We start from the raw sequence: 26,547 nt of genomic DNA, 5'->3' as shown, positions 1-26,547 counted from the left end.
ATTTGTAAAGTACACACGGATCTGAATGTTGCAGACCCGTTGACTAAACCTCTTCCACGAGCAAAACATGATCAACACCATAATGCTATGGGTGTTCGATACATCACAATGTAACTAGATTATTGGCTCTAGTGCAAGTGGGAGACTGTTGGAAATATGCCCTAGAGGCAATAATAAAATGGTTATTATCATATTTCCTTGTTCATGATAATCGTCTATTGTTCATGCTATAATTGTATTAACAGGTAACAGTAATACATGTGTGAATAAATAGATCACAACGTGTCCCTAGCAAGCCTCTAGTTAGCTAGCTCGTTGATCAATAGATGATCATGGTTTCCTGATCATGGACATTAGATGTCATTGATAACGGGATCACATCATTGGGAGAATGATGTGATGGACAAGACCCAATCCTAAGCATAGTACTAGATCATATTGTTCGTAGGCTAAAGCTTTTGTAATGTCAAGTGTCTTTTCCTTCGACCGTGAGATTGTGCAACTCCCGGATACCGTAGGAGTGCTTTGGGTGTATCAAACGTCACAACGTAACTGGGTGACTATAAAGGTGCACTACGGGTACCTCTGAAAGTGTCTGTTGGGTTGGTACGAATCGAGATCGGGATTTGTCACTCCGCGTGACGGAGAGGTATCTCTGGGCCCACTCGGTAGAACATCATCATGAGCTCAATGTGACTAAGGAGTTAGTCACACGATGACGTGCTACGGCACGAGTAAAGAGACTTACCGCTAACGAGATTGAACAAGGTATAGGTATACCGACGATCGAATCTCGGGCAAGTTCTATACCGACAGACAAAGGGAATTGTATACGGGATTGATTGAATCCTTGACATCGTGGTTCATCCGATGAGATCATCGTGGAGCAAGTGGGAGCCACCATGGGTATCCAGACCCCGCTGATGGTTATTGGTCGGAGAGGTGTCTCGGTCATGTCTAGGGGTGGCACCCCCCTCCCCTCCTCCTATATATAGTGGGGGTTTTGGGGCTGTTTCACACACAGTTTTCCATCTCCCTCGACGTAGCCCGGCCCTCCTTCTTCCTCCTCTCCCACGGTGCTTGGCGAAGCCCTGCCATGAGACATCATCTCTCCATCGACACCACGCCATCGTGCTGCCGGAGATCTTCCCCAACCTCTCCCTCCTCCTTGCTGGATCAAGGTGCAGGAGATGTCACCGGGCTGCACGTGTGTTGAACGCGGAGGTGCCGTGGTTCGGCACTAGATCGGAATCACACCGTGATCTGAATCACCGCGAGTACGACTCCATCAACCGCGTTCTAGCAACGCTTCCGCTTTGCGATCTTCAAAGTTATGAAGATGCACTCACCCCTCTCTCGTTGTTGGTCTCTCCATAGGAAGATCTGAATATGGCGTAGGATTTTTTTTAAATTTATGCTACGTTTCCCAACAGGAAGAGGGTCGGACATTATACACCAACATTCCCCCTCACGCCTATGCTTCTTTGGAGCTTATGACATGGACAACGAAAGTGGGGGCAGGCCGCAATTATTTATTGTGTTTACTGGGTTTTGAACCCTAAACCGCACCTAACCACTTCACCCATCAGTATGGGCTAAGACAATCTACATATACACTTCAACACCCGCTCTCACGTGTGACGCGAAAAGTCGATACCTGGACAGACTCATAGGTATAGCTCAAAACGCCTATACGTGGACACATAGGGGGCGGCAGCAATTTTTGAAAAAACTAGGGGCGGCGGCAATTTTTGAAAAAACTACGAAAGCGAGGACTTGAACTCAAAACCTTAGACTCTGATACCATGTTAAGCTTCATGCACTAGCCAACGTAACCAAAAGTCTGAACTATGGAAGAGGGTCGGACATTATACTTCAACATGTCTAACTTTATCAGTCGAGCGAATTACATTCTGTATGATGTGGCAGCAGAGTAGCATTCATCTGCTGTAAATTTCCATCGAGTGGCATCCTCTATGCTTGTCGTGGGTTGTACCTCCTGAACCTTGCTCCAAAGATTGATGAATTATTGTCTATGGTCCATAGAGAGGACACCATACATGTCAATGTGGCAGTTCCGGTCACTGTTTGTTAGGGCCTTTGCCACACATGCCTTCTTGCGCTTACAAAGAGCGAAGATACCCGGAGCCATGTCCTTTGGCTTTTGCTCTTGTAATCAAGGCACAAACCACAAACTTGCCTCTGTGCCATCTCCCGTGGTAACAGACATCGCAGCGTAAAACATAGAAATGTCATCATTATCGCAAGGGATGTCAAAACCAACCCAAGCTCTCTCTCCGGGGGCAGGGTCCACCCATTGAAGCCATATCCACCGAAGCCTTAGAACTATCTCTTGAGAACTTATCAAGGTCGAGGATTCCCAATCCACCCAAGTTCAAAGGTCTATAAACCAGCTTTCGGTTGACCTTGCGTTGACCTCCACACACCCGTCTGCCCGTAGGAAGGCCCATTGAATCTTAATTAGTTATATCCTTAGTGGTCCCAACTGGAATGTCGAGCGCGGTGAGAAAATAGATGACCTGGGAGGATAACACGGATTTAACCTGGGTGGATCGCCCAACAATGTTAATGTTTCTGGTTTTCCAAGGGGAAAGTTTCCTGGCCACCTTGTCCACCAAAAATTGACAATTCGTGAGGCTACAGATGGAAAGACGGGGGCCTAGATAACACAGCGAAATCCAGTTTAGATGGTAGGACAGCTTTGAATGATATTATCCATATCGATGTTTGCACAACAGATGATCGCCACAATACTCTTCAGAGGGTTGGCCATAAACCCTGTAACCTCCCCAAATCTGGTTAGAATGGTCGTTAGGTTCTGAATATCATTTTAATAAGGGCAATGAAGATAGCCGCGTCATCCACGTAGAGGGAGGTACACACCTAGGATGCCCGACCACGAAACCGGGGCCATCGATGACCCTGATCGATGACCTAAACAAAAAACGAAACCCACCGTGTCAAATCCATCCCAATCTTAGATATGGCCCAAGAAACATCATGAATTTGGCCAGCTGCCAAGTTGGCAACCACAAGAGGAGAATACCCATAAAAAACAGTAATACTCCATCAAGGAATAGTAGCACTGGGCATGAGAACTTGGCGTGTCAGAGTCCTAACCTTAAGCTTGTGCTGACGAGAACACCATCATCCATGCATCCATGCGTGCACTGTGTGGCCTCAGCCTCAGGATAGACACCACTATAAGGCGACATGATAACAATTAGCAGTTTATCAGCGGCTGTGGTCAGGAGCACACCATCAGTCGATGATCAGGAAGAAATAGTAATTCCATGCATGAAAATTCTTGAGCTAGCTAAACTCCGGGCTTCACCGGGGTAGGCGACGCACACGTTCACATGATCGACCGGTGACAAGTTGCTCTCTTGTTTGTCCAACTCCTAATGCACGACTCCAAGCGGACGCCATTTTATTCGGATTTTATGTGTTTAGACAGACAAAGAGGCAGCGTCCGGCCGTTTTGATGTGTTGAGCTGGCCGTGCGTCCAACGAGCGAACGCATGCCCGCATCTGGTCCTTCACGACTGGCTGGAGGTCCTATGTATATAATTTTGAACAACACACGTTATACAAAACCAAATAAACCAATGTTGTAAATAGTTCTAAAATTAAGTAGTTCCACAACTGAATAAAAACACATTCAAATAGTTTTACAAAACGATCAAATTGTTTCATGGATAAAAAATGAATCGGTATGTCTATTGGTGCCAATGTCATTTCACGTTTGCTCAACCAAATTATCTTGGAGCTACTAATGAGTATGCCAAGCATGCATTTTTTGATGGAATTGAATGAATTGTTCAAACATTGTCGATTCTTGGTGCTCATGCACAACATTTTCATCCTGATATTCAAATCCTTGGTTGTAGATGTTTTCATCATGCCCGTCCTCCATGGTCATGTTGTGCATGATCACACAATCAATCATCATTTCCTAATACTTCTCGATGCTCCATGTTAATGCAGGTGTCGAATTATCTCCCATCCAGACTGAAGCACACCAAAAGCACGATCCACATTATTCCTTGCACTCAAAGTATGGGTCATACGTTACCATTCCCTCCCAAATACGATTGAATATGTGTCTCATAATTCGGGAGCGGCAACGAAATTGATGTGGTTTGAAGAGCAGGGAATTCTCAAAATAATCAGCAAATAGCAGGGTGTGGCAGCACTCCCTATTGCGGTTCAAGACAGGAGTAGGGCCAGGAATTGGTACCCAACATCGGGGCATGCCTAGAAATATGGTTATGGATGACCAAGGCAACAACCACAAGCTCTTCGTCATCCGAAGATGAATCATCTAGCGAACAAATGAAGTTGTGAAAAAAAAAACACGTCCCCGCTATCCATGATACCTTGTGAGCAAAGTCTCGAACACCTTGCGATCGTCGTAGAGACACGGCCGGAAAGAGCACTACACAGGCAGCAGGAAAGGTTGGCCTTGACGACTTGCGACCGACAGCTTTGGTAGCGATTGTCTGAAAGTGTTGAGGTCGATGGGCCTCATCAGCGGTCGTAACTTCCCTGCCACCGGATGCGGTGACAAAGCACCAGCAAGAACTCCTTTAAAACGCGGGCGTGTGGTGGCGAACTGGCGATGGTCTGGGCCGGTCGGGCTAGACAGCTAGAAGGCGGTCGGAAAATGGGTGGCGATGGCTATGCAAAGGGGGGTTATGTCCACAACAAGGATGTGTGTCGCGCCCATCCACATACCTTCCGTTTTAATGCAATTGTTGCCTAAATTTAAATCAAAAATGGATCAATGACGGAAAAAGAAACGAACAAACCCAACGCGTTTGGGTCGCAATGTGTGTCAGTTCAGCCCAACGGCCGGACGTTTGAGATCGTGCTTATGAGTTGGCCTTACAACGGGAACAGTTGGTCCTGGCCATGAGATACAAATTAACAGCCATCAGATGACTGTGGGTGCAGGTGCAGGTGCAGCATTTGTGTTTGGATCTTTCTCAGCGGCCATGCATGCATGCAGCAAGGCTCATTCAGCTTCGCCCAATGCATGTGGTAGAGACTAGAGAGTACCCTGTCGTGGCCTGAGGTTGGCGCCTTTCCAAGCTCACTCACGGCCAGCCATGGCGCCAAAAGCATGCGTTTGTTGTTGTTTGTGCAGGTGCATGGTCCGCCATTGTAAAAGAGGTAGCAGTGCAAGCGGTGGCCTTGCTCCATGGCATGGCCGGTGATGCATCATGGCCGGGACAATCTCATGCAGAGCAAAGCAGCCAGCAAGAAACAAGCAACAGTGCAACAGTGCCTAGCTTGCTAGCCACATACTACGAGTGCTACTACTTATATAGGTACTGGTATAGGCATTAGGCAGGGCGTACGTGCATGGCAACTTTTTCAATTTGACGTGTGCGTGCACACTGCACGGCATTGTCGTCTCACCTTGCTGCCTGCCACGTTCACGCACACATCTATAACCGGACATTGCAAATACGGAAAAAGTCTAAAACAAACCTTAAACTTGTAGACGAAACATAAACCAAACCCTAAACTTTAAATCCCTGAAATCGGCACACCGAACTCACTGATCCTGGTCTATTTTAAACCTTGACAGAACTTAGCCGGGATTTGCTGAATTGGGTTGGGCCCATTAGCGCAGTTGCGCACGCGCGCACCCTCTGCTCCGGGTTTTTTTTGTTTTTTCATTTTCTTTTTTGCTAAACTTCCAATATTTTTTAACACACATATGTATATTTTTTGATAAACTTCCAATATTTTCAACACATTATGTACATTTTAAAAGTACATCTTACAAAAAATATACATGGTAATATTTTTCTAAATAAATATTTTATATTTTATAAATAACAATAAACATTTTATAAAATTGATATTTTTTTGAGGTATAAATAACAATAAACGTTGAATGTTTGGCGCTAGGATTATTCTCCTACAAATTTATAAAATGCATGTTGGACCAATACAAATAGAATTAAAAATATGAATAGAACTAAAAATACGAATAGAATTAAAAATACGAATAGAACTAAAAATATGAATAGAATTAAAAATACGAATAGAATTAAAAAAACCAAACATTTTTTTGAAACAAAAAAGACATAGAATTTGTGACAAAAATAGAAAACATAAATATTTTTAACTTCTGAACAATTTTAAAAATGTGCGAACTTTCTTTAAACTTCGTAAAAAAAAATTGTTAGTGACCGGTCCAATTTCTGTCTATGAGAGTAGCAGCCTAGCAGGTTATCCCGATCGGGATTGTGGTATTGCCAGAATCCCGGTGTGCCAAACGGGCCTAGGGTTTAAAAAAGACCGGGATTACAAGTTCGGAGTGCCAATTTCAGGGATTCAAAGTTTAAGGATTGATTTAGCTTTCGTCTATGACTTCAAGGTTGTTTTGGACTTTTTCCTTGCAAATACTACACGGCTACGCACACACTTACGTACGTTTTGATGGCAGGCTCGATCCATGACTGTATAAAAATCCATTGTACACGCCTCCAGATATGACCACTCAACGAGAGACACTAGGTTAACTCCAACGCCAATCCGAGAGGTTTGGTTTTTCCGGATTTCATCTGTTTGGGCCGTTAATCTGGACACCTGTGTCCGGTTTTTTTATTGGACCGGTTAGTGTAACCAACGCACGGCCACATCCACATCGTAAAATGTCGGTCGCATTCGTATGATTTGTTGTAAAGACGGACACAGAGATTAAAAAACACACATATAAACATAATTAAACATTAACACAAATTTAAGAAGTCATGGGTGTACGTTTAAACGTAACATAAAGGATAAAAAAACTTTAAAAATAGTAGATGTCATCGTCGTGGTTGTCTTGGATATCGTCGTTGTCTTGAGGCGTCGTCGTTCATGGTGTGGTCAATCGTATGGTGGTGGCTGCCAGAGGTGGGCCGGTGGCGCATGCGGTGGCTGCATGGGGCGGAGAATGGTCCGGTGACCGTGGCGGCGTGGGTGTCCATGGCTCCATACCCACCCAGTCTGAAATCTCACCCGTCGTGGATGACCACATCCAGCGCTGGCCCACAAGCCGCGGGTTCCACACGGTTATGGCGGCTCCTTGATGAGCTCCTCCTCCCGCACCTCCTCCTTGATGGCCATCTCGAACTGCAGGATAGCGACATCGCCGGCCACAGAGAGGGCTAGGTGTGTCTCGAGGCCCGGCAACTGACGTTCATCGTGGGTGTTCATGGAGTCTTTCATGACATGCCTGATGAGCTCAGGCTCCACATCGTCGGTAATGGGAGGTGGTGGCGGCGGGGAGGGGGAGGGGGACAGCGTCGGAGTGAGCCCGCGCACATGCGTGTGCCCGCGTACCTGGGGCGGACTGGGAGCGCACGCTCTACGGGAGGGCGTGGCCGAAGCGGGCTCGGATGCCGACCTGCAAAAAAGGATAGCCACCGAAGATCGTGCTCATCGCGAAGCCATGTATCCCAAGGTGGTGAATTCACCGTGTACCTGTGGTCGTAGATGAGATCTGGCGGCAGGCGACGGCGGCGTCGCTCGATCTCCTCACGACGGGCGTGACCGCTCGTCGGGATTGACGGGATGGGCACCCTGTCTGCAGTCAGGTGCTAGTTGTTCGGGAGGTGGACATATGTCCACGGGAGCGGCATCGCCGTCTCCCAGTCAATGTTTTAAATAGCGGGCTATGAAAAATAGCGGCGGACATGTAAATCAGCTATAGCGGGCTATAACGGCTTATTTGTACATGATATCATTTAGCGGCATCCTGATAGAAAGGCTATAGCGGGGCTATAGCCGGCTATTTAAAACTATGCTCCCAGTACCGGCGATGAGCTACGGCGGCCGAAGGAGGAGTCAGCCTCGTGGTCGTGCTTTCCCTTTTCGAAGAGCAGCCGCTTCCCCAAGGCCACCCGCGCGAGGAGAAGGAGGAGGAGGAGGAACGAGGGCTAGGGTTTGCTCATGCGGGGGTTCGGGGAGGCAAGATGAGGACAAAGTGAGGTGAGGAATAGGAACTACGGACTACCGGTCCACATTAGAAAGACGACAACCGTGTGGCTGGTAGACTGGCAGCTCGGGCTGCCCATGCACGCGCAGTTAATTTGGACGATCGAACGTAGGTGTACGCCCGCCATGCATCCTCACGGCTTTCGACGGGCACATTCATTCGCTGTCCGTCTGGACGCAAAACAGGATAATTTTTTTGCTTTAAAAATACAGCAACCCGACCATGAAACGAACAATAAATACTGATCCGGCTGCGCGTTGAACCGCCCGTTTAGGTTTAAACAGACACAGCCGGACGTTTTGGGGCGCCTGCCTTATTCAGAGGTGCACGTACGTAGTCTCCTAATCCTGACCGCACGCACGCACGGATCCATGCATGCATGCTAATCTGTTAGCACAAGACAGCAGGATCATAGTACAACATACTAATGGATTAATTCGGGACGACAACGACCATTGCAAGCATGAAGAACATGAGCAAATCCGAGGTTGTACGTCAAGCGAGAACCATGCATGCTCTCCGAGTGAGAAACACATCCCATCACGCCAAAACCGGGAGTTGCATAGATAGATAGATATCCAAAATCCAAGCACGTACTACTCCCTGAAACGCCTTTACAAATCCATCACATCTACTTGAGATCTTGAACGGCAGGCATGGACTACACCATGGACAGAGCTGCAGCAATGGACCGCCAGATATAAATTCTATACCTACGTGCCTCCCGGTAGGTAGGCTACACTGTTTGGTTTTCTCAACAGGACAGATGCACACTGCTTCGCTTGCTTCCTTTTCTCCCTCTGATCTCTGATCAATCTGCTTGGACACTCCACCCTCCTTCCATGTCGAATTGCTAGGCGAGCGAGAAGTCCAGTGAGATATTAAAACGATGCAGTCGTGTTCTGGAGCACCAGCAGCAGATGGACGGAATCTGCAAAGCCAACCAACAACAGAGATGAAGCTTTGTCAGTTTGTTACCGCCAACTATCTTATGCTTCAGTAAATACTACTCCCTCTGGAGTGTTTTAAATATTTTTATATTAGGCTGGTTATAGTAGGAGTAACTTAGGTGGTAACATATACTTGGGACTAGCAAACATGCTGATGTGGCAGATAATTAAAAAAAGAAGAAGGTTAGAATAACATAGGTAGATACCATAACATGTTAAATGTTATGCCACTATGTGTCATGCATGCCAATAAATAAGGTCATCTATGCTACTAGTTTATGATACTATGCATTATAAAGGTAGTATCATACAATAGTATCATATGCATGATACTACAATATGATACTTCCCACTATGACCAGCTTTAGTTTACGAAGAGAGTATTAGCACACGCAACATCAATATCTATCAGAAAAGGCACCCATGTGCTTGTCAATAACGAGAGTCTCGACTTCAGGCCAACTCCATCGGACGACCCTATTCTGGCCGGCCCCGTCCGTTTGGCGTGAAAGGAACAAGCAGGTCGGCCCAGCGCGAGACAGCTCGGACCCATCTTTTCCGTTTTGTGTTCGGGACGACACATTTCGAGCACAAACTTGCGCGGGGTTTGGGTCGCGACGGACATCAAACGGACACTCGCTCGTCCGCGCCGGGGCCGCGTGGCACGCGGCCACCTACCTCCCACCCGCCCACATCAATGCGCACGAGCGGCCGTGCCCGCGGTCGCGGTCCTTCTTAAATGGGGAAGCCGTGGACCGGTCATCGTCCACACTTCCCATCGCCACCCCGTGGCCTCCTCGAAACCCGACAGCCAAACCCTAGCCTCCTCGAACTCGCCGGTCGGCCACCTCGCAGCCATGGGGCTCTGGAACCACGTCCGCAAGCTACTGGGAGACGAGGACGTCGGTTCCGTGGAGCGACGTCCACCTCCCCAACTGTAACAGCCCGATGCCGACGTTCCAGAAGATTTTCCTTTCTTTCCGTTTTCGACGTGTGTCTATTTTCTTTTGTCGCATCATCATCGCATCATTCGCATCGTCTGCATTGCATCGGCATCTCCGTTGCCGCCAGTTTTCAAAACTTGCATCCGCTAGTAGTTGCCGGTTCTCGTCGTTGTCCGTTCTGAGTCCGACCACACACGCACGCACCCGTGGCACCGTCGAAACCATGTTTTTAAAGTGTGCGTAAAACTTTCTCTGATTGGGTTGAGATTTGACGCGGTGTTATTTTAATATAGGTAGGCCGCCTGTCAAGTTTCGTCGCAATCGGAGACCGTCTGGTACCCGAACGGTCGACCGTAGCGGCACCATATTCGGGCTACCGTCGGACGTCTGTCGGTGTTTTAAAATTCGTTGCCGCGCCGCGCCGTCTCCCTTTCTTCCCCGGCTAGCCTACTCTACGCGGTCATTTAGCCGACCCCGCGTTCGAGTTCGTTCGTTTACGATCGCGTGGCGAAAACGGGGCCGGATTCGGATAAACCTAGCCCCTCATTTGTTATAAATAGGCCTCCCCGTAATTTTTAGGAAAACCCTAACCCCCCCCCCCCCCCCATCATTTTTCCGTGCCCGCAGGTCCTCCCTCATCCGCCGCCAGGGCCCGCCGAACCCAGATCGGGCCCGGCCGAGCCCATCCGCCGCCGCCGCCTGGCCCAAGGCCTCCCCTTGCGCCTCCCGTGGCTCCCCTTGCGCCGCCGCCAGCCAACACGAGCACCTGCTCGCGCCGCCCCAAGCTGCCCCGTGCCCCGCCGCCGGCAACAGCTCGCCGGAGAGCCGAGCTCTGCCTTCCTCGTCGCCGTTCGCCACAGGCCCCGAGCAGCCGGAGCCGCCGCAGCTCCCCTGGTCGCTGGAACTGCCGCCGCCTCCCGTCGCCAGATCCGGGCCAACAACCCCTGGATCCGGTCCCCTCCGGCCAGGTCCGCCTCATTCCTGCGCTTCCCCTGCGCCATGCCGCCGTCTCCGGCGCCTCGAAGACCGCCGTCATCGCCAGCGTCTTCATCCCGATCGGGATCGCCAAGGTGCGCAGCTCCCGTTGACTGCATCGCCTCGGGCTGCCCCGTCGCCTCGCGTGGGCCTCAGCTTCGCCCCGGCCCAGCAGGAGCTTCAGCCGCCTCGGCCTCCTCCCGCCTGGCCCCGCAGACGGCCCAGCGGCCCGATGGCCCTTCGCCGGCCTGCCTCGCCCCTCCTTCGCCCTGCAGAAGCCTCTCCTCCGACTTGGGCCTTGGCCCGCGAAGGTGAGAGTCCCCTGGCCCCCTTTGTTGCGCCCAGGTAGTTGATAGCTATCTCACGCCCGTGTTTTGTAGGCCTGATTGGTGGATTTAGGCCCGTTAGCTATTTAGGAATTTTTTTCGAAATTTAATAAATGCCAGAAAAAAATAAACCGTATATTAAAAACGTCGTAACTTTTTATCCGTAAGTCGGAACGAGGCGTATTTTATATGGTTTTGTGGTAGTTTGGCGAGTAGAACACGATTTCACAACTTGCATGTTTATTTAAAGTTGTTTGATGTGCCAAACGCCTAGTTTAGCGTGCTGTCTCAATAGGGGAACGTCTCGGATTTATTTTTCTTGCGGTCCAGATTGCTCGGATGCCGTAGTATAAATGCCTATGTTTTAGGGACCATTATTCCATATGGAATGTTCCCGTTCGTGTGCATCCAGCAGGAATTGAACCCGCAAATTTACCAATTATGAGTTGGGCGCTTTAACCATTCAGCCATGGATGCTTAACAGGGATCATCGTACATCGTAAATAACCAATTTTCATATAGAAAGACATATCATAGAAAAATGAAATCGAAAATATTCCGAGATGGCAAATATTCGGAGATGACTATGAAAACACCTCTCTGGATCCTCGAATTGAAAGAGAGATTGAGAGGGATCAAGAATCCTAATTCTCGCTATTTGGAATGGATCCAATTCTATTGAGTCTGACTCATAGTGATCATTTCTCTTTAGCAAAGAATGACCTTGGTTATCAAACGATTTTTTTGCCTGATCCAAATTGATTACAGGATGTCCGAGAAGACAGGCTTTCTCTGGTGAAGCTTATAGAAAAACCCCTTCTTTATACTAATCTTAACATAGTCTTTGTACGTTAATAAGCTAAAATCAGACCCTCTACCAGTGAAATCAGAGAAGTCTGGCACTACCTGTGTATCCTTAAACCTCCGACCATCCGTTCTCGTACCAAAAGGTAAGAGTTGATAAACCATAGTCAGGCGCATAGTTAGTGGTAGAATGCTTATTGAAAAGAGAGGTTCCACGTAATTCCCTTATAACTCTAAGGCCTTGAACTTGAGGACTGCAACTCTTTTCTATTGATCAGAAACATAAGTAAGAAAAGTAGCTATTCTTCCACTTTCTCTCTGTTGCCTATCGGATTGTCGCCTGTTGATGGTAGGTTTGTTCTAGAGGTTCTAGAGGCATTACTTTGGCTAGGTGGAGTGTTTGCGAGTACCCTATCTATCACATTGATCCCCTCAAGAGAATTTTGAAATAGACCATTTTTTCGTAATTACATTCCCGGAAGGGTTCCTCCTTGAACAAATGTCTCATGTATGGATACATTGGGAGCAAAATTGGAAACCCTAGCTAGTATTTATTTTGGAAAAAGCGCAAAGACGATGGTGAAAACCTCTTGTTCTTGTCCGGACCTAAGAATGCAAATAGTGAGATAAACTCAGATGTTCCTGTTGTTAGGAATGCGACTCTTGGCAGGCTAAACGAAGTGGTTTATTGTCTTAAGACAAAAAAAACGGTTGTTAAGCTAGGACAGAGAGGACTAGATTCCGGATATCTAGTCTGAACGGAATGTAGCTCGAACAATTCCCAGGACGAAGCAGGTGAAAACCTTTGTTCTCGTCCGGCCGATGTTGTTCAAAGAAAACCTGGACAATGAGGGGCAGGTTATATTCCCTTTCTTCTGATCGATTGAGGAATCACTGATAATGACACCACGTCTGTAGCATCTACTGCTATTGCAAGGCCCGAAGCACGTGGGAGAATGTTCGTTTTTTCTGGATCGGATTAGCAAAAGCAAGCAAGCGTGTGATGTGGCGGGGAAGCCTAAAAGAAGCCTTTGGGAGGCAGTGTGGTGACGCCTGTTTGGCGCGTGGGAATTCACTAATCTAATGATATTCGATCATGTCCTTCAAGTCGCACGTTGCTTTCTACCACATCGTTTTAAACGAAGTTTTACCATAACAAACATTCCTCTTTTCATTGCAAAGTGGTATAGAAAATTGATCCAATATGGATGGAATTTCGGTAGCTGACACCGAGATGGGCTAGGCTAGGAAACCTTATTCGAGACGATAGGGATGGTAAACAAAGCGATGGGGTATACGTACGAATTGGAATACAAATCATTTGTATTCCAATTCGTACGTATACCCCATCGCTTTGTTTACCATCCCTATCGTCTCGAATAAGGTTTCCTAGCCTAGCCCATCTCGGTGTCAGCTACCGAAAGAGGAAATTGGTCTAAGGGCAGCATCTACTCGTTCATCGCTTGCCTCACATCGAAAGAGGCAGGAATATCAATGAACCCCATTCTTGCAATTGCTCAGGATACCCTCTTTTAGCTGCTAGGTCTATTTCTTAGTTCAAGATCCCTCTTACTAACTGGAATAAAAGAATTAGTAGATCTGTTCCGCCCAAAATGGGAATGGGCGCTAGGGTTATGAACTTATAATCATGGAATCGACTCGATCATAAGCCTGAAAGAAATTGCACTTGTTGAGATAAGTCAAGCTGTTCCTAACCATAGTATTTTAGATCTCAGTCGGTCCACTCAAGCTTACCAGATTGTTTGTAAGGTTTAGGTTTTCAATTTCAACCAATCTGTAGTTGATAGTCAAGGTCGCGTTATTAATACTTGGGCTGATATCATCAACCGTGCTAACCTTGGTATGGAAGTAATGCACGAACGTAATGCTCACAACTTCCCTCTAGACTTAGCTGCTGTTGAAGTTCCAGCTATTAATGGATAAGGTTTTTCTGCTAACATATAAGAATTTTTGAAGAAAGAAAAGACAAAAATACCCAATATCTTGTTCTAGCAAGATATTGGGTATTTTGAATCTTTTTTTTCTTCTTAATCTTTCTATTCAGAATTCAGTTAACGACGAGATTTAAGAATATGATATCTATCTAATGTGATATATGGAATATATGACAAAGGTGGAGTCTTGGAGTATTTCGATCGATCGGTCATATAGGCCCGAGTCAGACATCAAATAGCTTCGATTTGCATTATCCGTAGGACACCTTATATGTATCAAAATCGATATCACAATCAAAAAGATGAAAGATGTACAATCCAATTTCTCGATTCAATAGAAGCCCAAAGAGGTGCATATGGTACCCAAATAAGAATAGGATAGATATGTCAAAAGCAGGTCTGATTACACCTATTCCTAATCCTAAATAGAATGTAAGGACGTAGGGATTTCTATGTAAACAGAGTATCCTATTTCCATAGGCTCGAATGACCCCTTCTCATAATAAGAATGTGCACGGTCTGGTCCGGTATGGAATGAACTTATAATCTGATGATCGAGTCGAATATATTCCATATATCACATTAGATAGATATCATATTCATGGAATACAATTCACTTTCAAGATGCCTTGATGGTGAAATGGTAGACACGCGAGACTCAAAATCTCGTGCTGAAGAGCGTGGAGGTTCGAGTCCTCTTCAAGGCATAATATGGAGAATGCTCATTCTACTTACCAACCCCATTTATTCTGCCTTTTCGCTGGGATTAGTTCTTGTTTGTATATCCTTATTCTATTTTTTATTAAATTCCTACTTTGTAGCTGTCGCACAACTTCTTATTTATGTGGGAGCCATAAATGTCTTGATCATATTCGCTGTAATGTTCGTAAATGGCTCAGAATGGTCGCAGGTTTTCAATAGAACGAAAAACCTCGTAAGTAGTAGTAATTGAAAGCCCTGGGACTGCAACCGGAACTACCCGATCCGCTGAAATACGATACGAAGGAAGAAAGCTCAATACAGGTTCGAAGCTTCAAACAGAGCCAGCGAATCCACACCAATGCAGTGATTTCAAATCTAGAAGTGAATCGTACTAATTTCCTTTACGTAAGGCAGAGTTGGGTTTTGGGGGTTGATAGTGGAAAAGTCGACAGAGAAGGATCAGCATATCCTTGTTTAAATAGGTCCACTAGACCTTAGCTACTTAATTTCATGGTATTTAGCACGGACGATAGAAGATTGGAATGATGGTATCAATGTGCCGCATTGAAATGAGAGTGGCTATATCGCTATCAATCAAGGTGGGACAGATCAGCCATCTCCACAGATTGCTAGTTTGCTGAAAACAATCCAGCTTTTGCCAAAAGAAAGCCAAACTCTCATCCAGATGCATCTCGATTCACATTTCTATATGATAATATGCACGACCGATTCTCGTATCTGCTGATACAAGAGATTCTTTCAAAAGATAACCCTTACCCCTAACCCCTGGGTGGGCGAAAGATGGAGACAATACTGCCGTTGAAGCGCAAGAGTGAGCAGCAGTCCGGTCAGCCCTTGCTTTCTCAACTTGAGCAGGAAACTTCCAACCAAATAGGAGGGAGGGGCACTCTCAAATAGGAATGCAAACATAAAACGCGTGCTCTTGAGTGTCAATTCCTCTTCTGACCGAAGTGAATAACAAACATCCCTTCCATCTGGACACTGAATAATGAGAGAATCGTAGAAGTTATCGGAATCCGGGGCTAGAGTCTTTGGCTGAACATCCACAGATGATCGATTCCCTGCGCTAGCAAGTATTGGATTGGAGTGGGGGTTAGTTGGCTCACCATATGGTATAGATCGATAGATATATTTGATACGTCCTATAACATGGAGATGGAGATAGCCAAGCCCCTTTCTCGAAAGGCAAACCCTCTTTATCATCCAACACAGGATCTCCCTATGGAATACCACCATTGTCTTTCTCCATCTCACTCGTATATATCGGTATAAATAGCTCAGCTCACGAAATAGAGCGAGCAAGAGCTCGAACTTGGTAGGAAAGTTCGGATAAGTCGACTCGACTCCTTAGTGCAGCGTACACTTGCTTCAGCAAAACGAGGCTCATCCATTTGTTTTGATCCGAATCACACTCTAGACCAGCTCTTCTTATAGAGAAGGAACTCCACTTTGACAGTCATACGAGAGGGAAGAGACTCAAAGTTGATGAGAATAGTCGATTTGACCGGTATCACGAATAGCAGTTTTAGTAGAAAAGGGCGTTGATGATTGAAAGGATTTCTCCTCGAACCACTAGTAACTATGTCAGCTTTTGTCATTCTGATGATACTGAATCGGATCAATATTTGGAATAACAATATCTGATCTATCAAATCGATTCATCATCGAGAATGGAATAGTATAACATAGGAATTTGATCCAAACAAACTCCGAATTGGGATTTCTTATTGGATCAGGAATCCCATTGCATTTTTCATCCTTTTCCATTTTTCTTCTTTCAGGCAGTTTTGGCTCGCAATAAAGCTAGGGTCCTGATCGAGCAAGACTACGTCCTATCTATCTACCTCTCCAAACACAATATCTTGAGTACCTATGATGGTGACTACATCTGCTGGCATGTGATGTTTGGACATAGAATCGAGTCCTTGTGAATGGGCAAAGCCAGGTGCTCTTATTTTACAACGGTAGGGACGATTACTCCCATTACTGACAAGAAAGACACCAAATTCACCTTTAGGTGCTTCAACTGCGGTATAGGTAGAAGGAGCTGGTACGGAAAAACCTTCTGTATAAAGTTCGAAATGGTGAATTGAGGTAGAGTAGACCGATGATCCGGTAGTCATTTGGCCGGCTATGGAAAGAAAAAGCTTGCATCTGCTCCCCCTAAACTATAACGGGTCCCATCTCTCTCCAAACCTAACGTGGTAGTTTCCCATCATAAGGCTTTCCATCTATAGATTGAGCCATTACCCACCAAGGATCCCATTCGTTCAGAACTCAGTCGACTGCTTCTATAGATAAGGCGGAACGTCCTTAGTTCAGCATTATAGCACATAGTCTCCGACGCTACTACAGCGCTTCGCTAACTCGAAGCGCCTCGCTATGAGAATGACGCGTCGCTAACGCTCGGCTAAGTCGTCGAACCCTCGCGCTGACCATTCGCTTTCTCAGTAGCAAAAGCGCTTCTCTTTTCCCCTTAACTTCATAAAGTATTTGGAAAGAAAAGAAAGAGATTCTTGGTTTTATTGCTCCCGCTTCCTCATCTGCGCTCGTCAAGCCAACTTTGCTTTTTGGGAGGCGAAAGAGGGGTTGAAGCGGACATGTCGAAATGACAGCATCGAAGATATCTATATACACAGGAACGCTTATTCCGGACTGCGTTCCGGAAAAAATAGCCTACTTGACAGAAAGGGCGGGCACTCTCGGCTCGGAGGTAGGCACTCTCGTCTTTCAACCCCACCGTCACTTTGAATTTAGTGGGGCACTGTTTACTTACAGCCTCTACGAGTTGCAAGTGAATGGGGCCGGTGCGTGGTGAACGGAAGGGTTCATCAAGCCATTTCTTGCCTTAACCCCTAAACTAAATAGGAAGAGGGGTACTTGACTAATAGGGGGCAATTGCATTGCACCTGACTGTGAGGGACCTCTTGATACCTTATGTTCACTTCCTAACTAGTAGCCGGTTTCCTGTCGCGGAAGCCTTTTCCCAGTGCGCGGAGCCCCAATGAGGAAGGTGTTAGTGCTTTCTCATGGGGTCAATAATGCTAATCCCTCTTTTTGTGCCGGGAAGAAGATAAGAAAAGGCGAAGCCTTCTCTTGGTTTCCCAACCTGTTGCTTCTAAAGGCTGCCCTCTCTCGGCTGGATTTTGGTCCAGCCTACTGCGAGGATCCCGTATCCCGTACATCGTCTTTCTCCCTCCTGGGTTCCCGTGGTTCCTATGCCGCCGCGTTTCCCGGTCCTTTTCTTTTAGTGCTTCGACCCGAAGCGATAGCTTGACGCGTTTTCCGTGGATAAGATGGCAGCGCTCTAGCTCACTAAAGAATGGGACGGCAGTGGTCCGCCGGCAAGCTCGTTCTGATCCTGGACGCAGTACATTGGAATCCTGAAGCACCACCACGAACGCTACCGCGCGTGCGCCTACGGTGCGGTAAGGCACCACCCTGTTGTGCCAGCAGCCAACTCCGGCGTGTCAGCTTAGTTATCCTCATCAAGCCACAACCTTGATGTCTAGCTTCCCAACTGGTAGACGGTTCCCTTTCCCCCGGATCAATGAAGAAGGGAGAAGTCAGTTGATTCTTCCGAAGAACCGGAAGCGAAGCGCTATGCCGGGGCGAGGGGACGGGAAAAGAAACTGCTCCGAAGAAAGATATTGGGGTTCCCAATGCTTCTCCACGCCCAACGAGATGCGCCAACCTCGGGATGCTTTACTCCTAACCCCACGGCGGTTCCGAGACGGAGCTTAACCTGAGTCTCGGTTAAGAACGGCGATGATCTACGTTTCACACGGCGCACGATTCCATGGATAGTTTCATTCGAGATCGTGATGGAGGACATAGCTTACGATCATCAGCTTTGATCATGCCACTAGGCATTTGATTAGGACATTGCACAATGATCCGAACACTTTGTCGCATCTCTTCGATACGGATACAGTAACGATCATAGCGATCTCCTCTGGTACCTACTGGTACGTCAAGATCCGATTGGTCATGAACATCGTAAGGTGCTGCTCTTCGCGAATCCCAGCATACCCCAGGTTGGGATGGGTAGGCCCACCACTTCACTTTTGCACTTTCACTTAGGACCGGGCCAAGTCAGTGGGGGGACCCTGTCGGGCTCCTTCCCCCCCAAAACAAACTGTACGTGGGAGTTTCCCTTCATACGGCTCGAATCATTCTCAGATGCCCCAAGAGGCATCTTTCCTTATGATCTGGTGGTTCACACGCGCGCAAACGAGCACCGGCCGCAACAGCAAGGAACTATGACCAATAGAGTCAGACACAGAGCGTCATACTTCTTTATCTTGTGATGGTTGAGGAGTTTCTTTCTCAGAGGGTGCGGGACGCTTGCGGAGTCCGTGCCTTCCGTACCACCACAGGTCGTTCTTGGGCAGATCCCGCTCCTAAACATAAGGGAGGGATAGGGGGAAAGGGGCCCTAAAAATCATATAAATAGGGTTGTAGAAAGACCACTTTCATTCGACGTTCCGGGGCGCCCGATTCGATCGACGAATTTGGCGAGCTGATCCGCTTTGATCCAGGAGAAAGCCCAGTCAGCCACCTTTTCGGTGCAGGTCACGTGACCTACAGCTCGGCCTTCGCTTTTTGAGACTTCCTCTACCCACATCTCTATGTGCCCGCAGCACTTTCATATGGAGAAAGATGGGCTTACCATGTATAAAAAATACGATACTATACTATAAGCCCTTTTTTCCTTACCTTAAAAAAGAAAGAGTACGGGAATGATGTCCTGAATAGAAGAAGCGGGAATAGGAAGATTTTTTATTCCTTTTGTTACTCTAGTGTATGTAGGTCACATAAGATGTACGATAAAAAAATGTATGATAATTAGGAAGTCTTGATATTCTTTCGTGGAGTCCCTTCTGGAATCTTAGATTGAAAAAGAGAAGAATGCCCCTTAGGGACCTTTCTTTGGATACCAAGATTTCTGACATCTTATCCTCATATTTAAAAATTGTCAAATCGAATCAATTAAGAACCAATTCAAATTCATATAATAAAAGAATAAGGAAACACTACCTCACCCCTATTGATAACCATTTTGGCCACTACCGCCAAAACAAACCCTAACCCTAGTTTAAGGATAGAACTATGGTATGGTTTCTCTAAACCCAGTATCGGCAGGCTTAGTTACTCTCTTGCCCGAACTTATGCGAAGTAAAAATTGATTGAATTCGATCAGTACTAGAAAACCTAAGTATTTTATTGATCAGGCGGCACCCAGATTTGAACTGGGGATAAAGGATTTGCAGTCCCCTGCCTTACCGCTTGGCCATGCCGCCAAAAAATCCGATCAAAAATCTAGAAAACAGCAAGTATTCATCCACGTTTTCTTACGAAAAGCCCCTTTCTTTTATTTTGAATATAATTAAACTTACTTTTTTCCAATCTTTTTCAAAAAAGATACTCCTGCTTTTTTTGATCCAGTTTCGATTATTCTCCTCGATAGATTCTATCTTAAAACATACATTGCTAACACAATAAAACTTCCCATTTCTTTCTATTGAGATGAAAAAGAAGAAAAGTGGATTTCTAGTCACAGGCTGCAAAATTCAGAACAAATTGGAACCATTAACTAGAATTCTCTTTCTTTTTTGAATTGCAGTAGTGAACTACTCTTAAATCGGTATTATCTCCCCCCCTTCAATTTCAATGGCATAATAAAATATTATGGCTTTATGCTTAATCCGTGTATAGGTGAACTTTAGGTCCGAGCAGCATTATTATCCAAAGATCCCCTTTATGTACATATCTCTATGGGGAATCGTGCTTTAATTTTTCAAAGTATTAAATTAAATATCTTGAATAAAAAAAGGAAATTTGCTCTGATATTAGAGTATAACCTGACTATCTTGGCCTATCCAAGTGAAATTACGATAAAAGAAAAGCATGGATATGGGGAGAGGTGGATAATTAGATTGGCATGTACTTAAAAAAGGGACTTACTTTATTTTAGAATTCCACAATGAAATACTTAATTTTCTAGCAATTATACTACTCCGATCCGAAATAAAAAAGAACCCTCAAATTATTTTTAGAAATTAAAGTAAGCACGCTATTCTAAATCGAAGTAAAGTAAAACTTTCTAGTGTATTATATTACGGCTTTATTACATTCATAGAAAGGGGATAAAATGAGAAATCTTTGCCATTCAATCTGATTAGAATATTATAAAGTATAAGTGGCATAAATTTTTTTGTAGGAATATTTTAGCAATTCATTTTCATTTCATTTGTACCCCTGGTAAACTAGAATTTTCGTCGAAATGGTCTCTATTCATATGTATGAAATACATATATGAAATACGTATGTGGAGTTCCCTAGAATTTCATGTGATTCAGTAAACAGAATATAGATTCCATGATTGCTAGATCAATCCGTAGGGATTGATGAAGAGTGAGCTGATAATGGAATTTTTCTTTGATAAACAGGAAACTTAAGATTAAGATGCTCCGGAATGGAAACGAGGGAATGTCCACAATACCCGGATTTAGTCAGATCCAATTCGAGGGATTTTTTAGGTTCATTAATCAAGCCTTGGCAGAAGAACTTGACAAGTTTCCAACAATTAAAGATCCAGATCACGAAATTGCATTTCAATTATTTGCGGAAAAAGCAGATGAAAGACACTATACATACCAATAGAATGAGAAATATAGAATAAAGCTAGGTGACGTCACGGCATTTGAGAACCAATTGCTTCTTTTGCTTTTCACCAACCTTCATGTACAATCACCAGTTTCAAGCAAGATCTGATACCCTTGAAGGACTCCCAGGAATGAGAGAGCAAGTACAAGGACAATCTTATTTTCTAAGGATAGGCGGTATTCCATAATTAACATAGTTCGGTTAGAGTGGATTTGAAAAGCTACAGCAGATCGATAAGTTGCTAATTTAGCTAAGTCAACTCCACTACGGAATCTAGCTCTCCATAAGAGGTTCGGCATCCTTGGGGTGATCTCGTAGTTCCTACGGGGTGGAGACAATGGGGTCGGTCCATGGATTTTCCTTCCTTTTGCTACATTTCGCTCAAAGGGTTGAAGGGAGATAGTGCATCAAGTTATTCGCAAGGGCCAACTTGATCCTCTTCCCCAGGGATCCCAGATGAGGGAAGCCTAGGAGAGCCGCCGACTCCAACTATCGTCCATGTCCATAGACTTCTTTTAATAATTCTGATTTCGAAAAAGAATTGATAGTTTCTACCTCTACCCTATCTATTATCATTTCAACGATCAACTTCCCCCATAATGATATCTATACTACCTAATATCGTCATGATATCAGCCAATTTCAGTAAAACCCATCTACTGCCAACAAATACCTCCTTTCTTTTCTCTTTTGTTGTGTAATTGTTCTATTGTAATTAATTGAATCGGTTCAATTCTTTGCCCTCATATTGAAATGAATCGAGATTGATAAGGAGTTAGTTAATGATGTTTGAGCATGTACTTTTTTTGAGTGTCTATTTATTTTCGATTGGTATCTATGGATTGATCACAAGCCGAAACATGGTTAGAGCTCTAATATGTCTTGAACTTATACTGAATTCAATTAATCTAAATCTCGTAACATTTTCTGATCTATTTGATAGTCGCCAATTAAAAATGGAAAAGTAGAAAATCTACATGTTTATACCGTTGAGGTCCTTAGTTTAGTCAAGTAGGCGAGGGCATTTCCATCGCGAAGGATTCAATCCAGCCACAGGTTCCCCTACGGCTACCTTGTTACGACTTCACCCCAGTCGAAGACCCCACCGTGGTATGCGCCAATAAGACCACCAAAGGCCTTTGTGGCACTAGTGGTACACAGAAGTCATGGGTGATCATTGGTCCGATGCTTCGGGCGAAACCAATTCCCAGGGTGTGACGGGCGGTGTGTACAGGGCCCGGGTACATATTCACCGCGGCATGCTGATCCGCGATTACTAGCGATTTCAACTTCATGTTCCCGAGTTGCAGAGAACAATCCGAACTGAGGCAATCTTTCCGGATTCGCTCCGCCTTACAGCCTTGCTTCCCATTGTCATTGCCATTGTAGCACGTGTGTGGCCCAGCCCATAAGGGCCATGCGGACTTGACGTCATCCCCACCTTCCTCCAGTATCTCACTGGCAGTCCCTCGTGAGTGCGGCACGCACCTTTTTCTTTGTTTCGGAGCGGGGCGCGTACTATTACCACTACGTACCACACCACCGGGCGGCTGGCCTTCATGCCGAGTCTTCCTCCGCCGCCAACTCGACGTCGTCGTAACCAATTTCAACCAAACCTCCATGCTCACTGGTACTTTGACGTCACTATAGGTAGGTCTCCGTGGGTCTTGGGCAAGACGACTTCGGTTCACACGTGAAAGTGCTTCGAAAGGCACCGGCTCCCAATGGTGAAATTCTTGCTGAAAGCACAGCTACGTGCTGGCACTCAATCAAGTAGTAGCGCTGGCACCCCTTTGAATAAGCCTCAGGAACACCCATTCCTTTCGGATCAGGGGGTGGTTGTTTTAACTACTCGTTCGGGGAACATTAGACAAAGTTACTTATTTGAGAAAGTAAATGAACCTGAAATAGGACCTATGTGATAGTTTGCAGCATGAGCATGTAGATGCTGGTTATGGTATCAGATCTGAGGACCAAGAATTTCAAAAGGATAGTATTAGACTCAATAAGAAGCTTTCAAAACATCACTTCTCATATTTGGTCTGTGGGCTACACTGGTAGAAAAAGAGGCTTCCGTCCAGCCCCATAAGTCGCGACACTGTAGGAACCGCGACTAATGATTTCTTTAGTCGCGGTTCGGCAGACGAACCGCGACCAAAGGCCTGGGCCAGGGCGCTCGGTGGCCAGCTGGTGCACGTGAGGGGCTTTAGTCGCGGTTGGCCAGGCCAACCGCGACTAAAGGTGCCCAAAGGCCTTTAGTCGCGGTTTGCCATGCCAACCGCGACTAAATCTCCTCCCCTATAGATACCAGTTCAGCACACTCACTTAGCCATTTGGTGCCACTTCTCTTCACAAGCTTCACAAGGGGGTGTAGGTTTGCTTTTGGTTCCTCTTATGCACACAAGGTGTTTGATGAAATGCCCCAAGAGCGTGAAACAAACATGATATGAAGTGTTGGAGCCACACTTGAGGTTCCTCATTTATTTTTTCCTCCTCGATCGCGGTTAGCAACTTGAACCTTTCATGCATGTGTGTCATTGATAAAATATATATGCATGTGTGTTGTTCATTGTTTAATTTCTATTGTTTATAGCTAGTTAGTTTAACAAATGCATGATGGTTAATTATATATTTTATATTATAATAATGCAGATGAATCGGCAATGGATGTACGGTAACCGACTCTCCCGCGAATTCACTACGGGTTTGAAAGATTTCCTCGTAGTGGCTAATGCGAACAAGCAGAAGGGTTTTGTTATTTGTCCATGTGTTGACTGTAAGAATCAGAAGGGTTACTCTTCCTCAAGACAAGTTCACCTGCACCTGCTTCGGCACGGTTTCATGCCAAGCTATAATTGTTGGACCAAGCATGGAGAAAGAGGGGTTATAATGGAAGAAGATGAAGAAGGGGATGATTTCATGGATGAAAGCTATCTTGCTCATTTCGGTGATACTTTCATGGAGGATGCTGAAGGTGAAGGGGAAGGTGAAGGGGAAGGTGAAGGTGAAGAAGAGGCACGTGATGAGACCGTTGATGATCTTGGTCGGACCATTGCTGATGCACGGAGACGCTGCGAAACTGAAAAGGAGAGGGAGAATTTGGATCGCATGTTAGAGGATCACAGAAAGTCGTTGTACCCCGGATGCGATGATGGTCTGAAAAAGCTGGGCTGCACACTGGATTTGCTGAAATGGAAGGCACAGGCAGGTGTAGCTGACTCGGCATTTGAAAACTTGCTGAAAATGTTGAAGAATATGTTTCCAAAGAATAACGAGTTGCCCGCCAGTACGTACGAAGCAAAGAAGGTTGTATGCCCTCTAGGTTTAGAGGTTCTGAAGATACATGCATGCATCAACGACTGCATCCTCTACCGCAGTGAATACGAGAATTTGAATGAATGCCCGGTATGCACTGCATTGCGTTATAAGATCAGAGGCGATGACCCTGGTGACGATGTTGAGGGCGAGAAACCCAGGAAGAGGGTTCCCGCCAAGGTGATGTGGTATGCTCCTATAATACCACGGTTGAAACGTTTGTTCAGGAACAAAGAGCATGCCAAGTTGTTGCGATGGCACAAAGAGGACCGTAAGTCGGACGGGGAGTTGAGACACACCGCAGATGGAACGCAATGGAGAAAGATCGACAGAGAGTTCAAAGATTTTGCAGCTGACGCAAGGAACATAAGATTTGGTCTAAGTACAGATGGCATGAATCCTTTTGGCGAGCAGAGCTCCAGCCATAGCACCTGGCCCGTGACTCTATGCATCTACAACCTTCCTCCTTGGTTGTGCATGAAGCGGAAGTTCATTATGATGCCAGTGCTCATCCAAGGTCCGAAGCAACCCGGCAACGACATCGATGTGTACCTAAGGCCATTAGTTGATGAACTTTTACAGCTGTGGGGCAGACCTGGTGTCCGTGTGTGGGATGAGCACAAAGAAGAGGAATTTGACCTACGAGCGTTGCTTTTCGTAACCATCAACGATTGGCCTGCTCTTAGTAACCTTTCGGGACTGTCAAATAAGGGATACAATGCATGCACGCACTGCTTACATGAGACTGAAAGTGTACATTTGCCAAATTGTAAGAAGAACGTGTACCTTGGGCATCGTCGATTTCTTCCGAAAATTCATCTAGTAAGAAAGAAAGGCAAGCATTACAACGGCAAGGCAGATCACCGGCCGAAGCCTGCGGAACGCACTGGTGCTGAGTTATTTGATATGGTCAAGGATTTGAAAGTCATCTTTGGAAAGGGTCCTGGCGGACAATCAGTTCCGAAGGGAGCTGACGGGCACGCAGCCATGTGGAAGAAGAAATCTATATTCTGGGAGCTAGAATATTGGAAAGTCCTAGAAGTCCGCTCTGCAATCGACGTGATGCACGTTACGAAGAATATTTGCGTGAACCTCCTAAGCTTCTTGGGCGTGTATGGGAAGACAAATTATACAAAGGAAGCACGGCAGGACCAGCAACGTTTGAAAGACCCTGATGACCGGCATCCGGAATGGTTTCAAGGTCGTGCCAGCTACGCTCTGACCAAAGAAGAGAAGGTCATCTTTTTTGAATGCCTGAGCAGTATGAAGGTCCCGTCTGGATTCTCGTCCAATATAAAGGGAATAATAAACATGGCGGAGAAAAAGTTCCAAAACCTGAAGTCTCACGACTGCCACGTGATTATGACGCAATTGCTTCCGATTGCTTTGAGGGGGCTCCTGCCGCAAAATGTTCGAGTAGCCATTGTGAAGCTATGTGCATTCCTCAATGCAATCTCTCAGAAGGTAATCAATCCAGAAGTTCTACCACGGTTACAGAACGATGTGATCCAATGTCTTGTCAGTTTCGAGCTGGTGTTCCCGCCATCCTTCTTCAATATTATGACGCACCTCCTGGTTCACCTAGTCGAAGAGATTTTCGTTCTCGGTCCTGTATTTCTACACAATATGTTCCCCTTCGAGAGGTTCATGGGAGTATTAAAGAAATATGTTCGTAACCGTGCTAGGCCAGAAGGAAGCATCGCCAAGGGCTATGGAAATGAGGAGGTAATTGAGTTTTATGTTGACTTTGTTCCTGACCTTAAGCCGATTGGTCTTCCTCGATCGCGGCACGAGGGGAGACTAAGTGGAAAAGGCACGATCGGAAGGAAATCAACGATATGTATGGACGGCCATTCTCTGACTGAA

The 26,547-nt window shown here is 45.9% G+C and overlaps 1 protein-coding gene and 2 non-coding genes across 3 annotated transcripts; 1 reads left to right on the top strand and 2 right to left on the bottom strand.

Moving 5' to 3' along the window:
• Positions 1-14,600: 14,600 nt before the first annotated feature.
• On the top strand, positions 14,601-14,681 carry TRNAL-CAA. Its single transcript has one exon. It is a non-coding gene; the product is annotated as a tRNA-Leu (tRNA).
• Positions 14,682-16,463: 1,782 nt separating this feature from the next.
• On the bottom strand, positions 16,464-18,792 carry LOC123441284 (NADH dehydrogenase [ubiquinone] iron-sulfur protein 2-like; the record flags this gene model as incomplete). Its single annotated transcript, XM_045117767.1, has 2 exons — positions 16,464-16,792; positions 18,492-18,792. Coding segments are annotated over 2 exons (564 nt in total), but the record flags the coding sequence as incomplete, so codon positions are not given.
• A 1,137-nt stretch (positions 18,793-19,929) lies between these two features.
• TRNAC-GCA lies at positions 19,930-20,000 on the bottom strand. Its single transcript has one exon. It is a non-coding gene; the product is annotated as a tRNA-Cys (tRNA).
• Positions 20,001-26,547: the final 6,547 nt, after the last annotated feature.

The sequence above is a fragment of the Hordeum vulgare genome, chromosome 3H (assembly GCF_904849725.1).
Source record: "Hordeum vulgare subsp. vulgare chromosome 3H, MorexV3_pseudomolecules_assembly, whole genome shotgun sequence".
Lineage (NCBI taxonomy): Eukaryota > Viridiplantae > Streptophyta > Magnoliopsida > Poales > Poaceae > Hordeum > Hordeum vulgare.
This window is presented reverse-complemented; position numbering and strand designations above follow the sequence as displayed.